The 24,523-nt window shown below is 38.8% G+C and overlaps 1 protein-coding gene across 2 annotated transcripts in view; it reads right to left on the reverse strand.

The window, feature by feature from the left end:
• GSTCD (glutathione S-transferase C-terminal domain containing) overlaps positions 1–24,523 on the reverse strand; it is a 147,111-nt gene that overhangs the window by 7,175 nt on the left and 115,413 nt on the right. Inside the window, exons 8-10 of one of the 2 annotated variants that reach the window (XM_069593563.1) lie at positions 23,662–23,790; positions 5,676–5,809; positions 4,124–4,154 (exon numbers count right to left, since the gene is read on the reverse strand). In XM_069593563.1, the coding sequence (XP_069449664.1) occupies positions 4,124–4,154; positions 5,676–5,809; positions 23,662–23,790 (294 nt within the window). The remainder of the gene's footprint in view (positions 1–4,123; positions 4,155–5,675; positions 5,810–23,661; positions 23,791–24,523) is intronic. The other variant, XR_011257649.1, reaches the window with a different exon arrangement.

Raw genomic sequence — 24,523 nt, forward strand, 5'->3', positions numbered from 1 at the left:
ATATTTCCCTTTTAATAAAATTTGAGTCTCAGGAACATGGCTCCAGGAAGACACTCTAAGTGGCTTTTCCTCCACTACAAGAAGCCACTACAAGTGGCTTTTCCTCCACTACAAGAAGGAAAGGAAGTACTCGAGAAGCTCATGGCTGTGGCCTCTGGAGCTCTCCCACGTCCCCAGCACAGTGCCCTAACCTTCCCTTCAGTTGGTCCCTTCAGAGGAAAGGAGGCTGGCTCACTCCCTCCTCTCACTCACTCCAGAAGGCTGCAGGAAGTGCATCTATTTAGATGCACATAGATGTGCTTAGCACTTCCCAGGTGGCACTTGTGGTAAAGAACCCGCCTGCCAACTCAGAAGACATGAGTGTTGGTTTGCTCCCTGGAGGAGGATAGGTCCCCTGGAGGAAGGCATGGTGACCCACGCAGGCACGCAGATGCACTTTACATCAGACTGTAAAGGGGACTGGAAAGAACGGAAGGGACATTATTGCTTCTGCTTCACAATTTTAGGAAAGATTACCTTACTGAAGACGAACAAGGTTTTAAAGGGACAGAGAGGGGAAGGGTCTGCCCTGCACTCTTAAATCTGCAACTACACAAAGGTGAGTGATTAGGAGCTAAGATAACTGGTGTTCCCATGACAACTGTTCATTCAGAGCAGCTGTGGTTTCCAAGTGTGTAAATGATCTTACCTGGCAGCTTAGCAAACTCGCTAAACTCAGATCTATCATTTGTCTCCTTGGGTTTTTGGACATTCAATTTGAGGACTCAGTTTTTTCTAAAGGGTTATTCTGATTAACTTATTAAATAAGTTTTTGTGAGATGCTGTTTCTTTTTGAAGGGTTACTTTTGTCTCAACTTTTACACATTAAAAAAAACCACTTTAATGCTCACTATAAAATTTAGTGGTAATGGGTGTTGGTTTAGTTGCTAAGTCGTGTCTGACTCTTGTGACCCATGGACTGTAGCCCACCAGGCTACCCTGTCCATGGGATTTTCCAGGCAAGAATACTGGAATGCGTTGCCATTTCCTTCCAGGGGATCTTCCCGACCCAGGAATTGAACCTGAGTCTCCTGCATTGCAGGCAGATTTTTTTACCAACTGAGCTATGAGGGAAGCCCGATACTAATAAAATGATTCAAATGAATAACTTTTATTAAGGTCCTGCAAACTGGCATAAACAAAGGGAAGAAGAAAAGCTTATAACTCTATAATTGGAAGAAAAGTCAACACAAAGCCTGCCCTTTGTCCACGTTTATAAATTAAGATTCACTTTAAGTAAAGACAATGTTGTGACAATCAGAACCTCAGATGAGGTTCGTTTTCCTTGTCCTGGTAAGTCTCACCATATTTTACTGGAATTACCTATGTATGTGTTCTTCCCAGTAGAAGTTAAATTCTGAAAGGGGAAGGCACATAGGAGGTACTCAGTAAGGGTTTGCTGGCTAAATTGAACTGTGGAGAAAAATACTTGCAAAGTGACTCTCAAGATAATAGGGCACTAAGTCCATTCGGTTCTGCCTGCCATCTGCCCACCATGGTTAAGAAGTACTGAGATATCATCTTGTAACAGCATGAAAGAGGCTGAAGACTTCACAGTGCATTCACACTTAAAAGATCCTCAAAGGGCGGGTGACGTGGCCAAGCAGATTCGGGGTGTGCGAGGAAGAGGAAATAAACAGAACTGGGGTACCAGGGAGTTTTACGTTCTCTGGAAGTACCTGGGTGCCCTGTGTCTTCTGACTCTAGAAATTTTAGATTTCTTTTCCCAGACAGTGAGGCTGTGGCACCCTAGGTTTTTCACCTAGCCTCCTAGAGGAGGGATTCAAGCAAGGCTCTAGTGTTTGTTCTTTGTTTGTTTTTCAATTCATTTTTTATTTTAAGGCCTTTGGCAAAAAGATGAGGTGTTTTAAATATTATGAAAATAAAGTCCCTGAGGTCCTAATGTTTCCCACAAAACCTGTAGTTCCCTAGAATATGAAGATTTTAAATCCAGTAAGCCAAGATGAAATGATTCTGGTTCTGGATGAATGCATGAACACTCAAGTTCTGTACTTGGACGGGTGGGGGTGGGAGAGTTGGGGAAGGGGGAGAGGCAAAGGAAGGACATGGGGCAGGAGACAGAGCTAGAGGTGGGTGTTTAAGAGTTGTAAATCAGAGGTGAGGGAGACATAGAGGCCAAGGTGGAAGAAATGAGCATTTTTAGGTTACTTTATCTCACAGTTTCTCTGTTGGATGGGGAAGAAGGTAAAATTCCTAGAAAGCAGGGGCTGGTATATAAAATGAGACTGAGATTGCATATTTTTAGTGAGTCTGCACAAGAAGTGGAATTAACCAAACTAAGAATACAGACTAATTTATTAGCTTTTAATGGGCTTATCTGTATATTTCTCTCAAAATCACCATTTCTTAGATTGTATCATATCAACATCACTGATCAATTAATTAGTTCATAGTGATGCTCAGAAAGCTGCAAACTGTTTTGCTCAGACTGGTGACTCAAAACTATGCAATGTTCTGACTGCTGCTGGGAGACAGTTCTCTGTGGGCCTCTTGTGTTTCTTTACATCTTATGAGAAGAGACACTGTCTCTGTTCCAGACCAGGGACTGGCAAACTATATCTGGCCCATTGGCAAATTCAGTCTATGAACTGTTTTTGTATGGCCTGCAAATTAAGAAGGGTTTTCACACTTTCAAAAAGGTGTACACCAGCAACAACGACAGGCCGATGTAGAGTATGTGGGAGATGTGCAAGTGCCCAGCAAAGCCTGAAGTATTTACTACCTTCTACAGAAAAAAATCTGCCTCTGTTTCAGATAATCCTTTCAAAGTGAACAGTCTTGGAAACTATACAGACTTGGAAACTCCCCTTCTCTCCCTCTGCAGAAAAGGGGAGGCATGCTTACTTAAAGATTACATCTTAAAACATTCGGGTTTCCTAGCTCAGGTTTCCATCCCTGTAATGCAATTCACTGTACATGTAGGTATCACCTGGCCCTTTCTGTGCTGCCCTGTGGGAACTGGGGCTCAGGGAGTCCCTGTGAAACTGATGATAGTCCAGCTACTCCTACTGCTGTGAGCAATACTGCCCTTTGCCTCTGACTCAGGGGTTTCCTATCTTCTGCTAGCATCCATGAAAATTGTGCCAGGCCAACTTGTTAGCTTGCGAGTAGGGTCAACTCTCAGACTTTTTGCAAATCTTGTCAGCTACTTGAAGATTAATCTTGACTGGCCAAAAAGAAAAAAAAAATCTGTGTTAGATGCTCCTGAGTGATTCAAGTGTAACTAGATTATATACTCCATTAGAAATTTGAGAGAGAAAATATAAAGAAGTAATAAAAAGTATATGAGCAAAACATCTAGATCTTTTAAAAGTTTCCTTGTATGATAGTGTTCAGTTCAGTTTAGTTGCTCAGTCATGTCCAACTCTTTGAGACCCCATGTATGATAGCATGTACGACCCAGCAATCCCACTACTGGGCATACACACTGAGAAAATCAGAATTGAAAAAGACACGTGTACCCCAATGTTCATTGCAGCACTGTTTACAATAGCCAGGACATGGAAGCAACCTAGATGTCCATCAGCAGATGAATGGATAAGAAAGCTGTGGTACATATACACAATGGAGTATTACTCAGCCATTAAAAAGAATACATTTGAATCAGTTATAATGAGGTGGATGAAACTGGAACCTATTATACAGAGTGAAGTAAGTCAGAAAGAAAAACACCAATACAGTATATTAATATATATATATGGAATTTAGATCAATGGTAATTATGACCCTTTATACGAGACAGCAAAAGAGACACAGATGTAAAGAACAGACTTTGGACTCTGTGGAAGAAGGCAAGGGTGGGATGATTTGAGAGAATAGCATTGAAACATATATATTATCGTATGTGAAATAGATTGCCAGTCCAGGTTCGATGTATGAGACAGGGCGCTCAGGGCTGGTGCACTGGGATGACCCTGAGGGATGGGATGGGAAGGGAGCTGGGTGGGGGGTTCAGGATGGGGAACACATGTACACCTATGGCTGACTCATGTGAATGTATGGCAAATACATAATATTGTAAAGTAATTAGCCTCCAATTAAAATAAATTTTTAAAAAAGTTACCTTGTATGATAATGTTTTCTTGAATTGTTCACTGAAATAGAAAAGAAAAATGAATTACTTAAATACCGAAGATTAAAGAGTAGAAATAGTCTTGGAGAAATTAAACCATAAACAAAAATATGTATTTTATCTGAAGGGTATAATGCTATCCTGAAGTAAAAACAATGCCAGTTTGAAGTACCTTCATAAAATGACAAAAGCATGTTATCTGTATGTGGTTCATTTTAAAGAATTTCTTTCAAAGATTGTTTACAGTATTAGAGAAGCACAATCACTTTCTTCTCTTCCTTGCATGGGTGCACACAGATTCAGGCATGTTAAAAATGTAGGTTTTACTATTATTCTGAAGCTATAGGGGCTGTCCCGAGTTGTCTGGTACCTGGCCCTAGGGTGATTAGGGCAAGGGGGTGGGGCCTGGGAGTGGTGCCTTAATGACAAAGGGGGTAAGTGTCAGTAAGTCCACAGAGAAGTGGAAAAGTTGACAGACACTAAACTGAGACTTTAATATCAGTTAAGTGAGATTGTAGACCGAACAGCTCAAATGAACATATTTAACCTAGCCTATATTTAACAGGCCTAATATGATCGGCTGGATTCTCAATAACCATAAATCAAATGAAATGTCATAAACACCAAGAATGGCCCCCCACTAGGGTGAGTGCAGGGCCTTCCAGGTGGCTCAGTGGTTAAGAACCCACCTACCAATGCACGAGACATGGGTTTGATGCCTGGGTGGGGAAAATTCCCTAGAGGAGGAAATGGCAACCTGCTCCAGTAATCTTGCCTGGGAAATTCCATGGACAGTGGAGCCTCGCGGGCTACGGTCCATGGGGTCACAAAGAGTCGGATGTAACTGAGTCAGCAAGCGTGTTGAGTTAAAGTGATGACAATGAAAATGTCTCCCTTTTCTGTGTGAGGTAAGGAGGACAGTAAATACGGCCGTTGAGCTTGCAGGTTAATCATCACCACTCTCGGGAAGAATTTAAACTATTGCTGTAGTTAGCAACAGTTCATGTTTATTGAGTACTTACTTTGTGCCACTTCAAAGTGGTTTACATGTATATCATTCAATTCTCATAAAAACCCTGAGGTAGATATTGTTATAATTTCCCTTTTGTAGATGAGGAAATGTAGGTAACGAGAGTTTAAGTGAATTGCCTGAGGTGAAACAATTTACAAAAGAATAAGGAGCCAATATCAGCACCAGGCAGAAAACTTTCAGGTCCTAAGCACTTGACCACTGCCCTCTATTGCCTCTCAAGGGTGATAATTTTCTCTGAGAAGTACACACAGGAGTGCTGACTTCCAGACTGCTAACTCCTCGACAGATCTGTTCTAAACTTCAGCAAGAGCTGGATCCAGCAGTAGATATGGATGGGGCAGACAAGGAGGAGATCCTCTCTTCCTTATGCAGCTTATGAACAATGCTTGCCATTGTGGAAAAAGGAAATGAGCTGGAGCCTGAAATCTCATTGCGACTTTATATCAAAAGAGTTTTGTGCATTGATTTAACACCCATATTGATACCTTGTGGTAGAACACAAGATTTCACCTTTTTGGAAAATTAAGCTTGGAGGTGTTCTGAATGAAACCGTAACAGCAAGGGCATGTGACAAAGGAAGCCCGTGTTTTGAGGCAGTGTTCGATCACCATGTCTGTTGCCACTCCACACGCATGCAGCGCCACCTGGAAAATAAGACCAGACCTCAGCACTAAGTTCTTTTTTAACTAATAGTGCTACTTCGTGCCATTAGGAAAAAAAATAACAAAACTGTAAGCATTGTTCCTTAAGAGTTTATGTCATAGTAGTTTAAATAGTTCTCATTTGGACATGCCAAAGGACTAATTAGGTATTCATATTTATTAAGAGAATTAAGCAAGAGGTTGAAAGATTACAAATGGAACATTTATAACGGAGCATAAGATTCATTCAGTGGGAAAGCTGATGTCATGTAAAGCATGGAGGATTCAGTATGTATGCAAGTCTAAACTAAGGCTCTTACTGATTGAAACTTTAGCTCAGTTGTGGCATCCTGGCAAGAACTCTACTTGGAAATTAGAATTTCTAGTTCAGAACTCTAATTGGCTCGATGATCCTGGGCTGCTTGAAATTTAAAATCTTTGGGCTTCAGTGTCCTCCACCATAAACTATGGTTAATAATACTGACACATCACAATGCTGCTGCAACACTAAACAGAAGTGTATTTGAAAACACTTTTTCAAATGCCGTCTGAATATATTCTCATCAGTGTTGTATAAAACCGATCAAATCATATTTATGTAGCTCCTGTTTATATTCACAGAATTACAATTCTTAACACTGAATGATGATTTGTGTGAAATCTTCTTAAAGAGTTTATTTAAAAAGGAAAAACACTGTGGACTGAAGTCATGATTAGTGCATCAGTAATTCATGAAAAGAAAAATAAAATTATTTAAAAATGTTTTTAGAATGAATGCCTTAAATATATCTATACTGTACCATTATCTAAAGCAGACCATTTTGCAAATTATTAGGCTAAATAAGGAAAATTAGGACTCCAAAAGGAAATCAGACGTAGAGATCCTAAAAGATAAAGCATTTTGTCAGAAAAATGCTCAGATCTCATTCTGAACAGAGGCAAGTTGTGCTGGATTATAACTGTCCTTTCTAGACAGAAATCTTTCAACTTCAGGGTAGGGAGGGGGCTGAAGGGCTTTTAGGGTGAAGACAAGGAGGTTTTCTGGAAATTTCTGGATATTAAGTAGTGTAAGTCAGCTTCCCCCTTTCAATTGGCAGACCAAAGACAAAGCTGTATTGAGAAGAGGAAAGCAGGCTCTCTGCTCTCGGACCTGCTCCTGAATTCTCCCCTCCTTGCAGGCTTCCATCAGCTCCATAGAGGTCAACTATCTCCGTGGTTGCGTCAACCACCTTTCTTCACTCCGCAAGTATCACCCAGGTAGGCTGCTGGCCAGTGAACGGAGCAACAACTAATGGATAGGAAAGAACCTGGATTTTTCCATCTGCCCACTCTTTTTTAAAAATCAGTTTTGCAGGGTGAAATTCAGGCTAGTTCTTATTCTCACTGAGTGGCTGGAGAAAGCCTCATAGTAAAAATTGTAGATGCACTTTCCCCTGGAAGGAGAGAGAAGAGAACCAACACTCACCCCGTGCCCTGTATGTGTTGGCAACTATGCTGGGTGATGGCACGCACATTCTCCTATGCTCACAACAGCCCTGAAAGATTTTACTATCTCCATCCAAGAAGCGAGGAAACTCAAACTTGGGGAAATTAAGTATATGCTCTCAACAAAGCAGCTCCTGAGGGGCAGGATCCTGACCCCCAGCCTGACCCATGTAGTTCAAGGGTCAACTGTACTATGCTTATTCTTATATTGGCGGGGGGAGAATGTATATAGTGTGAATACCCTGGACAAAGGAATGATTCATGTCCTGGGCTGGTTGGAGGACAGTGTATAATTTCAAATTTAGGAACTGGGTTTTTTTTTTTTCCATTTAGTATTTCAGACTATAACTGACCACAGGTACCTGAAACCAAGGAAAGCAAAATTACAAGTATTGTACATTCCTTCTCATTTTCTTTATCTCATTGGTCCTACTATCTTCTGGAATTACAACACCATAGGGAACTAGCATGTATTCAGTGTCTGCAAGATGTAAAAATAGCATATTGAAAAGCAGAGACATTACTTTGCCTACAAAGGTCCATCTAGTCAAGGCTATGGTTTTTCCAGTGGTCATGTATGGATGTGAGAGTTGGACTGTGAAGAAGGCTGAGCGCCAAAGAATTGCTGCTTTTGAACTGTGGTGTTGGAGAAGACTCTTCAGAGTCCCTTGGACTGCAAGGAGATCCAATCAGTCCATTCGAAAGGAGATCATCCCTGGGATTTCTTTGGAAGGAATGATGCTAAAGCTGAAACTCCAATACTTTGGCCACCTCATGCAAAGAGTTGACTCATTGGAAAAGACTCTGATGCTGGGAGGGATTGGGGGCAGGAGGAGAAGGGAATGACAGAGGATGAGATGGCTAGATGGCATCACTGACTCGATGGATGTGAGTCTGAGTGAACTCCAGGAGATGGTGATGGACAGGGAGGCCTGGCATGCTGCAATTCATGGGGTAGCAAAGAGTCGGACATGACTGAGCGACTGAAATGAACTGAACTGAAAAATCTTTACATAGATATTTTTTCTTGTTTTAATCACTTAATTTTTTTCTTTTTAAAATTAATACTTTAAATAGCTCTTACTATGTCTCTTGCAATATCATGACAAGGTCACCTAGACAGCAAGCATTCTAGATGGACTCTGAATCCAGGTCTGAAGCTCACAGGCTTTCCACTACATCACGCTATGCCTTCCCTGACCAACATATTTGGAGCTGGAAGGAACCCTTAGAGACCATCTGTTTCAGTGAAGAATTTCTGGGTGTCACGCTTAGGTTCACCACTGATTTAAGAGAAGAAGGAATGGAATATGTTCTAGTTACACATAAAGGAGTCACAAAGGAAGGAAGGGACAAAGAGAAATACATCTAATCTTTTTTTCATAAACCATTACTATTTACAGAAACTGGTATGAAATCTAATTTCTAATTATATTTCAAACATCTGACCAGAGACTTTGTAATATAATATATAAAAGATAAATAGATTTATTAATATACACACTGGATAGATCTGACAACTGTAGAAAGAGCATAAAACATAAACTATGAGTATCTAATGAAGGTTAATGTGCTGGGGGAAAACACCATAGTTAATCAACAATTAGTGGAGAACACAGCAAACAAGTGTTTCACTGATCGCCACAATTCGGTATTGTGGTTCTCTGTAAATACACTGAATTCTAGCAAAAGATGAAATGTTGAATTGTAAAAGTATCTATTGGCCAAGGTAATGCACATTCCAAAGTATATGTAAATATTATTGATCCAAATAAATGCTGAAGAATTCAGGGACTATAAATTAAGGACTATAAATTCCCTTACTTTTCCTTATTTCAATTAATCTATTTAATACATGTCCTAAAAATTCTAAGTATAACACATCCTATGATGTAAGCCAGTTCATCATCCTATGATGAATAGCCAAGAAACTTCAAACCATGTATCTTTGCTATATGTGGTAGTAAATAAAAGAAATTAATCATCACTCACTCTCAGAATGTCTTTCAACTGGCAGCTTCTACAAAACAAGGCAAGATTCTAGACAAAACTGATTGATTCTTCTCTAAGAAAATTTATGTTGATAAAGACACATATATTCTAAAAGAATATGTGTTGGTAAAGACAGTAAGCCTATGCCTTATTCATACCCCCAAAACTAAGCTTGTGCTAGATTTATGATTTTACGAGGCATCCTACCCTTGGGGTTGTTTTTCTTTGCTTTGTTTCTTTTTTTTTTTTTTAAGATTAATTTAACATTTAATAGTCTTTTCCTAGTCCAAACCACAGATATAGATGTTGTATTCCCTGTTTTACAAAAAGACCAAGTGGCTAGTCCAAGGTCATAAGTGACGAAGACAAGATTTAATCTCAATCTCTCTGACACCATTATTCTAATTCTCTATGTTCCCTGTCTACCTCTTTCTTTAGATGTGAGGAGCAAACAGGAAGTCATTCCAATCCCAGCTCTGACACTAACTTGCTATGTTCCTCTTCCCCAAGTGCAGCCTCAACTTTTATATCTACAAAATGAGAAAGCGAAACTGAATCATCTCTAAATTTGCCTCAACCCAATCATGCTCTGAGCCACTGCTTCTCAAAGAAGGATTCTTAGCCAGGTATCTTAGAAGCAAGCTTGGTTTCAATTGATCTCCTGTTTTCCCTCTTCAAAAACTTTCATGCAATATATTATAGGTAATTGGCTTTAAAATTCAAATAATGCTAAAAAGGAAGAAATGACAAAAACAGTTCCTTGTTCTGTAAACACTTCACTCAAAGAGAAAATCTGGTGAACAGATAATGCTTTTCAACTCATTGGTTTTCTTTCCTGAAATCCATCTCTGTTTTTCTATACAATAAATGTATATTGCTTATTTAAAATCAAAATTATAGTGAGATATCACCTTACTCCAGTCAGAACAGGCATCATCAAAAAGTCTACAAATAATAAAAGCTGGAGAGGGTGTGGATAAAGAGGAACCCTCCTACACAGTTAGTAGGAAAATAAATTGGTGCAGACACTATGGAGAACAATATAGGGGTTCCTTATAAAACTTAAAACAGACTTACCATATGATCCAGCACTCCCACTCCTGGGCATATATCCACAGAAAATCATAATTTGAAAAGATACTTGCAGCTCAATCTTCACTGCAGTACTATTTATAATAGGCAAGACATGGAAGCATCTTAAGTGTCCATCAACAGATGAATGGACAACAAAGATGTGAGATAGGGGCTTCCCTGGTGGTCCAGTGGCTAAGACCCCAAGTTCCCAGTGTAGAGGGCCAGATTCAATCCCTGGTCAGGGAACTAGATCCCACATGCTACAGCTAAGTTCACAGGCTGCAACGGAAAGATCCCAGATGCTGCAACGAAGACCAGAGATTTCAAGAGCTGAGACTAAACGAAGACTCAGCACAGCCAAAAAAACAAACACATTAAAAAAGAAAGAGCTGTCTGCCCTCACAGTTCAGCAGAGGTTCTGACACCTGAGGGCAATTCTGAAAAACAAAAAAGAAGATGTAACATATATATAATATATATACACTCACACATTATACATATAATATATATAATATACACATATAACATATAACATAGATATGTTATAATGTATATATTTATTATATGGATTTAATATATTATATGATATGTGTGATTAATATATTAATATAATATTATATACTAATTATACATTATATATTAATGTATGTGCATATATATATATATATATATATATATATATATAAAACATATGGGCTTTCCTGGTGGCTCAGCTGGTAAAGAATTCACCTGCAATGTGGAAGACCTTGGTTTGATCCCTGGGTTGGGAAGATCTCCTGCAGAAGGGAAAGGCTACCCATTCCAGTATTCTGGCTTGGAGAATTTCATGGACTGTATAATCCAAGGGGTTGCAAAGAGTTGGACATGACTGAGCAAATTTCACACACACATATAACATATACATATAATATATAATTATATATGTTATATATATATGGCCCCTGATGTGCTGCAGTCCATGGGGTTGCAAAGAGTTGGACATCACTTAGTGACTGAACAACAACAATGTTATATATGATATATATAATGGAATATATACATTACTTAGCCTTTAAAAATGAAATAGCATTTGCAGCAACATGGATGCACCTACAGATTATCATACTAAGTGGAGTAAGTCAGGCAAAGAAAGGCAAATACATGATACTGCTTCTAAGTAGAATCTAAAAAATATATATAAATGAATTTATTTACAAAACAAGAATATCCACAAACACAGAAAACAAACTTACAGTTATGAAAGGGAAAAGGAGGGATAAATTAGACTGAGATTAACAGATACACACTACTATATATAAAATAGGTAACCAACAAAGACCTACTGTATAACACAGGGATCTTTACCCAACATTTTGTAATAATCTATAAGGGAAAAGAATCTGAAAAAGAATATGTATATGTATATTATTTACATAAATATATGTATATCTGAATCACTATGCTGTATGTCTGAAACTAACATGACATTGTAAATCAACTATACTGCAATTAAAAAGTGTATACTGCTCTTTCGATTTGTAAATATTAGACACCATCTATTGATTTTCTGTTACAGGAGATAAAGTGGGGTGTTTTTTTGCATAATTTATATGTCCTTTCCCTTTGGTCATCCTCTTAATATTACCTCTAAATTTTAGTTAAGTGTTCATGCAGTGTCTTTTATTATTATTTCTTTGTATATTAACTGTATGTATAGTTCACTGCTGAGCTAACTATGCTGTAAATTTTTTTCTTCTTAACATCCAAGACTTTCCCTGCACAAAAGTTCTGTAAAATGTTCTATGGTACAATTTTCCACTGTGTGAAAATTGTCAAATAATTGGCCAGTTCCGTTTTTCTTTCCTGAAGACATCTTTCCTGTGCCTCCTGACCCTTTACTAAAACCTGGATTCACAGCTTTCTAGGCCTAACACCTAGCTCTGTCTGGTCATGTGACTTTCCTTTGCCATCAGACTAAGAACTCCCTTCACCCACTCTTGTGTTAGATACCACTTATTCCTTGTCACTGTCATGCACTGGAGAAGGAAATGGCGACCCCACTCCAGTGTTCTTGCCAGGAGAATCCCAGGGATGGAGGAGCCTGGTGGGCTGCTGTCTATGGGGTCGCACAGAGTCGGACATGACTAAAGCGACTTAGCAGCAGCAGCAGCAGCATTCCCTTTTATTACATCTTTCATCCAGCCAAAGATGGAGAAACCCTATACAGTCAGCAAAAACAAGACAGGGAGCTGACTGTGGCTCAGATCATGAATTCCTTATTGCCAAATTCAGATTTAAATTGAAGACAGTAGGGAAAACCACTAGACCATCCAGTTCAGTTCAGTTCAGTCACTCAGTTGTGTCTGACTCTTTGCGACCCCATGGACTGCAGTATGCCAGACCTCCCTGTCCATCACCAACTCCTGGAGTTTACTCAAACTCATGTCCATTGAGTGGTCTAGTGGTTTTCCCTATTTCTTCAAATTAAGTCTGAATTTGGCAATAAGGAGTTCATGCTCTGAGCCATAATCAGCTCCTGGTCTTGTTTTTGCTGACTGTATAGAGCTTCTCCATCTTTGGCTGCAAAGAATATAATCAATCTGATTTTAGTATTGACCATCTGGTGATGTTCATGTGTAGACTCTTCTCTTGTGTTGTTGGAAAAGGGGTTTGCTATGACCAGTGTGTTCTCTTGGCAAAACTCTTATTAGCCTTTGCCCTGCTTCATTCTGTACTCCAATGCCAAATTTGCCTGTTACTCCAGGTGTTTCTTGACTTCCTGCTTTTGCATTCCAGTCCCCTATAATGAAAAGAACATCTTTTCTGGATGCTAGTTCTAGACCATTCAGGTAAGACCTAAATCAAATCCCTTACAATTATACAGTGGAAGTGACAAACAGATTCAAGGGATTAGATTTGATAGAGTACCTGGTGAACTATGGACTGAGGTTCGTGACATTGTACAGGAGGCAGGGATCAAGGCCATCCCCAAGAAAAAGAAATGCAAAAAGGCAAAACGGCTGTCTCAGGAGGCCTTACAAATAGCTGTAAAAAGAAGAGAGGCAAAAGGTAAACGAGAAAAGGAAAGATATACCCATTTGAATGCAGACTTCCAAAGAATAGCAAGGAGAGATAAGAAAGCCTTCCTCAGTGATCAATGCAAAAAATAGAGGAAAACAATAGAATGGGAAAGACTAGAGATCTCTTGAAGAAAATTAGAGATACCAAGGGAACATTTCATGCAAAGATGGGCACAATAAAGGACAGAAGTGGTATGGACCTAACAGAAGCAGAAGGTATTAAGAAGAGGTGGCAAGAATACACAGAAGAACTATACAAAAAAGACCTTTATGACCCAGAGAATCATGATGGTGTGATCACTCACCTAGAGCCAGACATCCTGGAGTCCAAAGTCAAGTGGGCCTTAGGAAGCATTACTAGGAACAAAGCTAGTGGAGGTGATGGCATTCCAGTTGAGCTATTTCAAACCCTGAAAGATGATGCTGTGAAAGTGCTGCACTCAATATGTCAGCAAATTTGGAAAGCTTAGCAGTGGCCACAGGACTGGAAAAGGTCAGTTTTCATTCTAATCCCAAGAAAGGCAATGCCAAAGAATGGTCAAACTACCATACAATTGCACTCATCTCACACACTAGTAAAGTAATGCTCAAAATTCTCCAAGCCAGGCTTCAACAGTACATGAACCATGAAATTCCAGATGTTCAAGCTGGATTTAGAAAAGGCAGAGGAATGAGAGATCAAACTGCCAACATACTCTGGATCATCGAAAAAGCAAGAGAGTTCCAGAAAAACATCTATTTCTGCTTTATTAACTATGCCAAAGCCTTTGACTGTATGGATCACAACAAACTGTGGAAAACTCTTAAAGAGATGGGAATAGCAGACCACCTGACCTGCCTCCTGAGAAATCTGTATGCAGGTCAAGAAGCAAGAGTTAGGACCAGACATGCAAGAACGGACTGGTTCCAAATAGGAAAAGGAGTATGTCAAGGCTGTATATTGTTATCTTGTTTGTTTAACTTATATGCAGAGTACATTATAAGAAATGCCAGACTGGAAGAAGCACAAGCTGGAATCAAGATTGCCAGGAGAAATATCAATAACCTCAGATATGCAGGTGACACCACCCTTATGGCAGAAAGCGAAGAACTAAAGAGCCTCTTGGTGAAAGTAAAAGAAGAGAGTTTAAGTTTAATCATGAGTTTAATTTGGCTTAAAACTCAACATTCAGAAAACTAAGATCATGGCATCTGGTCCCATGACTTCTTGGCAAATAGATGGGGAAACAGTGGAAACAGTGACAGACTTTTTTTTGGGGGGGGGGGGGGCTCCAAAATCACTGCAGATGGTAACTGCAGCCATGAAATTAAAAGATGCTTACTCCTTGGAAGAAAAGTTATAACCAACCTAGACAGCATATTAAAAAGCAGAGACATTACTTTGCTGACAAAGGTCCGTCTAGTTTAAGCTATGGTTTTTCCTGTAGTCATGTATGGATGTGAAAATTAGACTATAAAAAAGCTGAGCGCTGAAGAATTGATGCTTTTGCACTGTGGTGTTGGAGAAGACTCTTCAGAGTCTTTTGGACAGCAAAGAGATCCAACCAGTCCATCCTGAAGGAAATCAGTTCTGAATATTCATTCATTGGAAGGACTGATGCTGAAGCTGAGACTCCAATACTTTGGCCACAAGATGCAGAGAACTGACTCATTGGAAAAGACCCTGATTCTGGGAAAGATTGAAGACAGGAGGAGAAGGGGACAACATAGGATGAGATGATTGGATGGCATCACCGACTCAATGGACATGAGTTTGAGTAAACGCTGGGAGTTGGTGATGGACAGGGAGGCCTGGCATGGTGTAGTCCATGGGGTCGCAAAGAGTCAGACACAACTGAGTGACTGAACTGATTCCTTTTTATTATTTAATCTTAATTTTGGTGAAACACATCTTCTACGTAGTACCCTGATATACATTTTCTTGAGATCTTGACATTTTCTTTATTACTTGCATACATGATTGTTGATTGGTCGGGCATAACATTTTAGGTTGGAAACTGTCTTTTAGAATTTTGAAGGCATTGGTTCACTGTCTTCTAGCTTTCCATGTGGCTATTAAGAAGTGTGATGGCATTTTGATTTCAAATTTTCTGTTTGTGACCTATTTTTCTCTTTGGAAACCGTCAGGAACTTCTTTTTATCACAATACTTTTCCCCTATTCCCATCCCACCTCCCAACAATGTGCCTTGCTTTAGGTCATTTTTTTTAAGTGGGCTTTTTCAGATAAGAGAAACATATTTTTCATTACTTACACATTTTCTTATATTAATTCTTCAATATTTTTCTCTCCATCACATGTCTTCTATTTCTGGTTCTCCTATTATTGATGTATTGGATTCATGTACTAAATCTCTATTGGAAAAAAATGCTTCTTTCAGTCCCTATCTCTTTTTTTTTGTCCTGTTTTTTCAGATGATGTCCTATACTTCATGGTTTAGATTTTCCACCTGCTTTTTCTTTGGGCTAGCATGCTTTTTTCTTTCTTGTTCTCTGGTGGTTCACTTCTTTTTCATTTTACCATGCAGTATCTTCTCTGAGCTCTCCTTGAATAAAAAGGAGACACTTTGCCATGGTTTTTGCTTTGATCTCCTCTATTTTGGAAGTTTTCCACACTTGATATTCCTCAACTGTCTGTTCATACAAGAGTGAATCTCTAAAAAGTTGATGGAAGTTTGAGTGAAAGGCTTGAAGGTGAGCTTCTTTAGTGACTGTGTAATCAGGTGGTCAGCCGTTTTGTTGTTGTTTTCTTTTTCCAAATTATAGCTATAGTATTTTCTCTGGGGATCATTCTGATTCTATAGAGGAGGCTCTTTTAACCTCTTTGATTAAGGAGATGATTCTAGCTTCTGAAGGAATCCTGGAATTAAGGGCACTTATTTTCAGAGTCACATCATTCTTTCTCTCTTCTCCCTATACTGGGGAAATAGTTACTTGTCGACACAAGATGGTGGCAGGAATCTGGGTCTCTAAATAAAATGTTTAATTAAACATGTTTCAGCCCCTTCTTATCTTCTTCCTATGAAGTTTCTGGCATCCTAAATTCCTGAAATTTTCTGGGATTGTGGGAGAACAATCCTGATGGCCCTCTTGAGACTCCCTCTCTCCACGCATTACGTTTGATTTTCCTCTTCTCTACTCAGTAATTTTTCCTTCATCTGCTTTCTATCTTCAAATATTATAGTTCAAGTTACAGAATCTTGAACATTGTCTCATCAGAGATGGAGTATGATTTTTCTGGCTCTTATTTTCTTTATTTAGCGGTCTGATCTTTCTTGGGGAGAAGGGGGTTGCAATCTGCCACCCTCACCTGGAGAGTTTTTCATTGCCTTAATGATTTTTTTAAAATTGCATTTACATTTCTCAAGTATCTGTCCTTTAAAACGAGAAGTATATAAATCATTCATCCAAAGTGTTACTGAATCACATTCTATAATTGCATATTCTAATTGTATACTAACATATAGAAATGAACTTGTAATTAAGCACTAAGCACTGATGAATGATAAAATATCATATTAAAAATTGTTATGGGTGAAATAGAAAAAGGTAAATATAGATAACTCAAAAATAAACTGTTTAGAGACTGTGATATATGTTGATAAGTAGAAAATATTCACCAATATTGTTAGGAATCAATACCTGATCACCTGTTTGAGATGATCCCACATTATGATTGAAATTACCCAACCAAGACATTTTGGTGGGCAAGTTGTTCAACACTGACACAATTTTTGTTTTTACACAAGGTGTGTTTTCCATAGTCATGGCCCTTTCAGAAATACTGTTTGGGAACAAGGTTATTGTTATATTGTTTGAGAGACTAGGTATTAATACATATTATGAATTAAGTCTTAAAAAGTAAAATCTTATAAAGTAAGTTTTCATAATAATGATTATCTTGCACTAGACAAGAAGGCAATAATAGACTTCTTTAAAAAATACCTCTAAAGGGCTTCCGTGGTGACCCAGTGGTCAAGAATTTGCCTTGCAGTGCAGGGGAAACTGGTTCAATACCTGGTTTGGGAAGATCCCACATGCCTCAGAGCAGCTAAGCCCATGCACCACAACTACTGAGCCTGTGCTTTAGAGCCTGCAAGTCACAGGTACTGAGCCAACTGCTACAACTACAGAAGCCTGCACGCCTAGAACCTGTGCTCTGCAACAAGAGAAGCCACTGCAAGGAGAAGCCCTCCCATGCAACTTAGAGTAGCTCGCTGCAACTAGAATAAGCCTGTGTGCAGCAACAAAGACCCACTACAGCCAAAAAATTAGATAAATAAAATAAATCTTTAGTTTAAAAAAATAGTCTTAAAAGGTTGACTTAAATAATCTTGTCTAGGTTGCCCTTTTTAGGGTATGGTAATTGATATATAACCTTGAAGGACTTCCCCGGTAGCTCAGACAGTAAAGCGTCTGCCTACAGTGTGGAAGACCCGGGTTCAATCCCTGGGTCAGGAAGACCTCCTGGAGAAAGGAATGGCAACCCACTCCAGTATTTTTACCCCCACCCCCAAAAAAGGGGCTCAAAGAAATATATGGGCTTCCCTGGTGGCTCAGATGGTAAAGCGTCTGCCTGCAATGCGGGAGACCTGGGTTCAATCCCTAGGTTGCGAAGGTCCCCAGGAGAAGGAAACAGCAACCCACACCAGTACTCTTGCCTGGAAAATTCCACGGACTGAGGAGCCTGGTAGGCTACAGTCCATGTGGTCACAAAGATATATTGTTTTAGATTGGGATGTTCTTTAAAAACTATCATAAACTTGGTGGTTCAAACAGCAAATATTTATTCTTTTCTCAGTTTTGGAGTCTGGGAAGTCCAAGATCAGAGTGCTGGCAGGTCTGATGTCTAGTGAGGACCCTCTTCCTGCTTCGCAGATGGCTGTCTTCTCACTGTATCTCTATATGGTGGAAAGCTAAGAAGGGGTGCAAGTTTCTTTCTCTTCTTATAAGGCATTAATTCCACTCAGGAGAGCACCACTCTTATGACCCAATTACCTCCCAAACGTCCCACCTCCTAATACCATCACATTAGGGGTTAAGGAATTCAACACACGAATTTTTTGATGGTGGAGGTGAGGCACAAACATTCAGTCCTAACACATAATCATTTCAGAGTCATACAGCTGCATATATCCAAACTGGAAGAAAAAAAACCTTCTCAGACGTTTCTTAATTTTGAAAAGACTTCTGTATTTTCTTTAGGACATTAATAGCCATTATAATCAAAATCAGAATAAGGCAATCGAAAGGTGTTTCTATAATAATCAATTACTTGTTTTAAAGTAAATTACATATACATATCTGGAGCGGAGAATGGCTACCCAGTCCAGTATTCTTGTCTGGAGAATTTCATGGACAGATGAGCCTAGCAGGCCACAGTCCATGGGGTTGCAAAGAGTCAGACACGATTGAGTGAATTATATATATATCTGATAGGTTCAGAATTCTTAGATATCTTATAGTGCTCCTTAGGCTCTATTATCAGAGAAGGCAATGGCACCCCACTCCAGTATTCTTGCCTGGAAAATCCCATGGATGGAGGAGCCTGGTAGGCTGCAGTCCATGGGGTTGCAAAGAGTCGGACCTGACTGAGCGACTTCCCTTTCACTTTTCACTTTCCTGCATTGGAGAAGGAAATGGCAACCCACTCCAGTGTTCTTCCCTGGAGAATCCCAGGGACTGGGGAGCCTGGTGGGCTGCCGTCTATGGGGTCCCACAGAGTTGGACACAACTGAAGCGACTTAGCAGCAGCAGCAGCAGCAGGCTCTATTATTCTTTCTTGGCTAAATAAGCTAGGTATCTATCTATAAAATATTAAGCACATATATTTATTTCTTCTAATTTTACTGTTTACATTATTATGAATATAAAAATGACAATGTTAAATTTGGAATATTTTAAAAATACTGAATAAAAAATATTATTACACAGTATATAGAGATAGCTGCCTTAAAAAAAATTAACATACTTTCCTCCCAATCCTTTTTAATGCAGTTTTCACATGGTTGAGATCACACTGCACAGAGTAAAAGCCCAATTTTTTGAGTACTTCCTAAATGGGAGGCAACCTAAGTGCTTCATGAACATTGTATCAACATCCCATGAGCCAGATATTTTATTCTCATTTCATAAATGAAAAAACTAAGGACTGAGGGTGAGTTTAAATAAGTTGCCCAAGGCAATACAACGAGTAAGTGGCCGAACTGAGACTTCAGCACAAGTTAAATTCAATCTTAAAATGCATTCTCTTAACCAGTATGTTTCCCCAGAGCAGGAAATGGCAACCCACTCCAGTATTCTTGCCTGGAAAATTCATGGACAGAGAAGCCTGGTGGGCTACAGTCCATGGGGCTGCAAAGAGTTGGGCACAACTGAGTGACTGAGCATGCACGCACAGAACAATTATGTTAATAAAATTTTCTCTGTTTACCATTATAACTAACATTTCATGTCATTAACATATCATTACAAATATCATATAAATGAAAAATTTCAAAGCTCCTATATGATGTGGGCTCCTCACAGAAGTCTTACAGTCAATGAGTAATATTTTTTAAATCCTTGCAAATATTAAGAACAAGAACAGAATATCATTGTTGTTCAAGTTAAAATGCATTTGGTTACTAGAGACTTTGAATGTTTCTAATAAGCTTATTAGATATTTGTATTTCAAAGGAAATACATTTCTCAAATAAATACAAGGGAAATCAGAAACTACAAATGTTCTTTGGAATATGTGGTGTTACCTCACTGATTCTGGTTACAAGGGGGAAGCACAGCCCTTGGGGTGATGGAAGACCTTGTTGAAAGACGTAAAAGTATTTAGATTTGTTTTCTTCCATTATTTCAAGTCACCCTAGTTTTACAAAGTTAGTAAATCTATTCATTTTTGCCTGATACAGGTCATTGTATTAATGGAGATAAGACAATTAATAGTATTTCAATTCTTACATATAATTGATTTGTTTGAAGTTTCTAAAGATAGTTGGTTTGAGGACTTTAAAAATCTCCCCTTAAAATCTTGTTTACAGCATTGATTTTTATGTCCAGAGAAAAATAGCAAAAGAAAAGGCATTTACTAAGCAGAGATAAACACTAGCTAAGCTGCTAAGTCGCTTCAGTTGTGTCCGACTCTGTGCGACCCCGTGGACTGCAGCCTACCAGGCTCCTCTGTCCATGGGATTTTCCAAGCAAGAGTACTGGAGTGGGTTGCCATTGCCTTCTCCTGTAACTGCATAGTGATACACCAATTCAACTTACTGCTATGGGGGAAAAACACCATTTAATGAGACATGAAGACAAAGCACAAACCCGACTAAGGGGACACATGCTGTGGGCCACAGCACGGCCATGACCAGAGCAAGTGGGAGGACGGGGGAGGGGAGATGGATGGGTAAACTACAGCCTCGGGGGCGGTGGGGAGGGAGTGGTCTGGATTGACGACAACTAAGCAGACAACAGGATGAGACAGGAAATCAAAACCAATGATGAAAGCAGACATACCGTCAGAGAACTCCAACAGCAAGGAAAACATACAGAACTGTTCTTTAACAAATATTCAGAAAGAAATCAAGCATGAAACCACAGAGAAATCGTCAAAGAATTTTAAATATCAACTAATTAGCCAATGATGCAAATTATAAAAACGGTGTGGCAAAAGACCACAAAACAGACTAGTTACTTCACAGGCCGCTAAAGTGATTCAGTTAATTTAATAATAAGCTGACTAACCATGCAGCTAATATGCAATGGGTGGTAACAGAAAAGTGAGATAATACAAGTCCAGTTACAAAGCAGAGTGTTGTACACGTGATTTCATGGGGTAAATAGCAATGCACTCACAAAACCTAAGCTAAACACGCAAGAAAGCTGGAACATGTGCTTTAGAGCTGCACACCCTGTCACCAAAAGCCCTAGGTCGTCATCCCAGTTTTAGACTCAGAAAAGTGGGGCAGCATAAACACTAACTAAACCCTTATTTTGGAGAAGGAAATGGCAACCCACTCCAGTATTCTTGCCTAGAGAATCCCATGGTCAGAGGAGCCTGGTGGGCTGCTGTCCATAGGGTCGCACAGAGTCGGACACGACTGAAGCGACTTAGCATGCATGCATGCATTGGAGAAGGAAATGGCAACCCACTCCAGTGTTCTTGCCTGGAGAATCCCAGGGACAGAGGAGCCTGGTGGGCTGCCATTTATGGGGTCGCACAGAGTCAGACACGACTGAAGCAACTAAGCAGCAGCAAACCCTTATTTGAAATACCACAAAACTGAATTAATAGAGCTTTACTACATTCCTGATACCTGGTTATTCTGATTTCCTCTCTAGCTACAGTGTTTTCACTAGAGTCTATTTCATATAAAAGAGCCACTGATGCATTGGGTTTGATTTATCTACTGACAATACTTCAATTATCCTCCTAGGCAAATTATATTCTTAAATCTAATTTTGGTTTAATCCTCCAAGTAATTTTAATTCATTTTCCATATATCTTGACAAAGGTAATTATGAAAGAAAAAAAAACCCATTATGGGTATATTATTATGAGATATAGAGAAAAATGTCACTTCCCAAAAGACACAGACTTTGCTAGTTTGTGTTAGTGAATTACATGACCTTGAAAGGTATAAGAACGTGCCAGAATGATTTATCACCTACAAGCCATGGAAGGGTAAAGGGATACATGGTTGATCGGCTGGGAATTTTGTGATTTGAGAGGAGAGTAAATGCTACCTTATACACTCTTCCTGGTGTACTGGTAACATGTGCATTGGTTTAATGGCCTATTTTAGGAAGAAGCTTTATCCTCTACCTCAACGTTTATGTAAAGTTTAAGTGGTACACAAATATATATTTAATTTGAACTTGCTGTATCAGGTGTCTATATTTTCCTGAATATCCTTCCTAACAGGTTTCTTAAAAGTCTACTTCTCTTTCCATAAGCTTCGCTTGAGATAACCAATCTATATTATGTCCACAAAGGAAACACACTGCATTCTTTTCAGGCTGTATAACAATAAGTCTCACAATTTTTCAGAAGTTGATATTTAAAAAATGAATCTCACTGACTGAACAAAAATCGAAAGTACTATGAAAAGTCTGGACTTCTAAGATTGGACAAGAATTTCAACTAGACAAGCCCATTGTATATGCTATGTAACCATACACAGTTGGGAATGCAAGCTAGCACAACCTTCCTGTAAAGTGATTAGGCAAACGAATCAAAAGTCTTAACTGATACATCATTAGACACATATAATAAATAACAAGTATAATAGCAATAGAAAAGGAACATGATTAATGAGTAGGGAAAGCATTTATGACAATTTCAAGTAAACAGGATCTCAAGGTATATGTAAATATGCATTTGTTTGTGTGTATAAATACACAAGGACCAAAGGGTTTTGGTAGTATTATCTCTCACTAGCAGAAATACTGGTGATTCTTCCTTATATTATTATGTAGTTTTCTATATTGAGCATTTAGTACTACAAAAATAAGAAAAAATATTCAAAACAGATATAAGAACAGCAGCGATGCTAACATCTTATTGAAACTCAAATTCCACCGGAGTGTACAACCCTGGATTTAAATGAACTGGCACAATCACATTATCTTTGGTCTTCTAGTGGTATCAAACAGTAACAATTTGATTTGAAGGTTTCAAAAACATCACCAATACATTTTATACTAGAAGCTCAGAATACATGAAGATATCAAATCCTTGCTAAAGAATGAAATATCTGAAAGCAACTCAAGTATTTGCAGGTTATTTTTTTTCTATTGGAGTATAGTTGATTTAAATGTTGTGTTAGTTTCAGGTGTTCTGCAAAGTGAATTAGTTACACATATAAACAAACTCTATATTCTCTGTTTTTCTTTTCTTTCACTTCCTTCTAAAAATGTAGAATAAACCAAGGGAAGTCATCTTCATTAGAATTCATTCAATTAGTGACTATTTTTAAAGTACTTGCCATGTGTCAAACATTTTTTCAGGCACTGGGGATTTCACAGTGAAGAAAATACAGTTCTTGTCTGGTAGAGGAACAAATATTATCTTTACCATGTAATAATAAAATGCTGTGAATGAAGTAATATTCATTAATAAGGTATACTTTATAGATAGCAGAAAACAAAAGTTATACATTTCTTGTTTAGCAAAGAAAATAAATGTATCTCCTTTATTTACTCTAGGACATTTCATTCCTCTTATTTAAAGAAGCTGAAATTGCATGATTACTTACCCCAATATTAAACATCCCTGTAAAATACTCCATATTTGCTTGAATAAACCAAATGTTGCTTAAACCTAGTTCATCACTTCTCTTCTTAGCACGAATTAATGATAATTCCTTGTTTTCTATTAGTATAACCTAGATTTCACACAGGAAACAATAGTATATTCAGTAACCTAATTTAGACATTAAAGCCAAGTATTATTACTGTGTTTACTAGCTTTAATAATGTTGATCATATTATATTGATCCTTACCGTTGTGCTTCCCTGGTGGCTCAGACAGTAAAGAAACCGCCTGCAATGTGGGAGACCTGGGTTGGATCTCTGGGATGGAAAGATCCCTTGGAGAAGGGAACAGCTACCCACTCCAGTATTCTGGCCTGGGGAATTTCATGGGCAGAGGAGTCTGGCAGGCTATACTGTCCATGGGGTCGCAAAGAGTCAGACACGACTGAGTGATTTTCACTTTCACTTCATTTTCACTATCCTGGGCTAGGACATATGCCAGATAGTACAGTATAAAAACAAACAAGGTCCTTGAACCCTTGGAGCTTACAGATATGGTGATATAAGTGAGATAGGTAAGTATAATACAGTGATGGTACGTGTTTAATGAAAGACATATAATATGTTATCAAAGCATGTAATTGATGACTGAGAGGTTTTAGTCATTTAATATTAAAGAGTAACATATTAATTGAGGCCTGAAAAATGAATAGAAATTAGCTGGAGGAAGGAAGGAGTGTTTGTGGTGGAGAGAGAAACATGTATAAAGGCCCAAGGTGAGAAAGATACAGTGGGTTTGAAGAACCGAGAAGACTGGTATAGCTGGGGTACAGTGAGCGATGCTGGAGCTTGGAGTGGGGAGAC

The sequence above is a fragment of the Ovis canadensis genome, chromosome 6, assembly GCF_042477335.2.
Source record: "Ovis canadensis isolate MfBH-ARS-UI-01 breed Bighorn chromosome 6, ARS-UI_OviCan_v2, whole genome shotgun sequence".
NCBI lineage: Eukaryota > Metazoa > Chordata > Mammalia > Artiodactyla > Bovidae > Ovis > Ovis canadensis.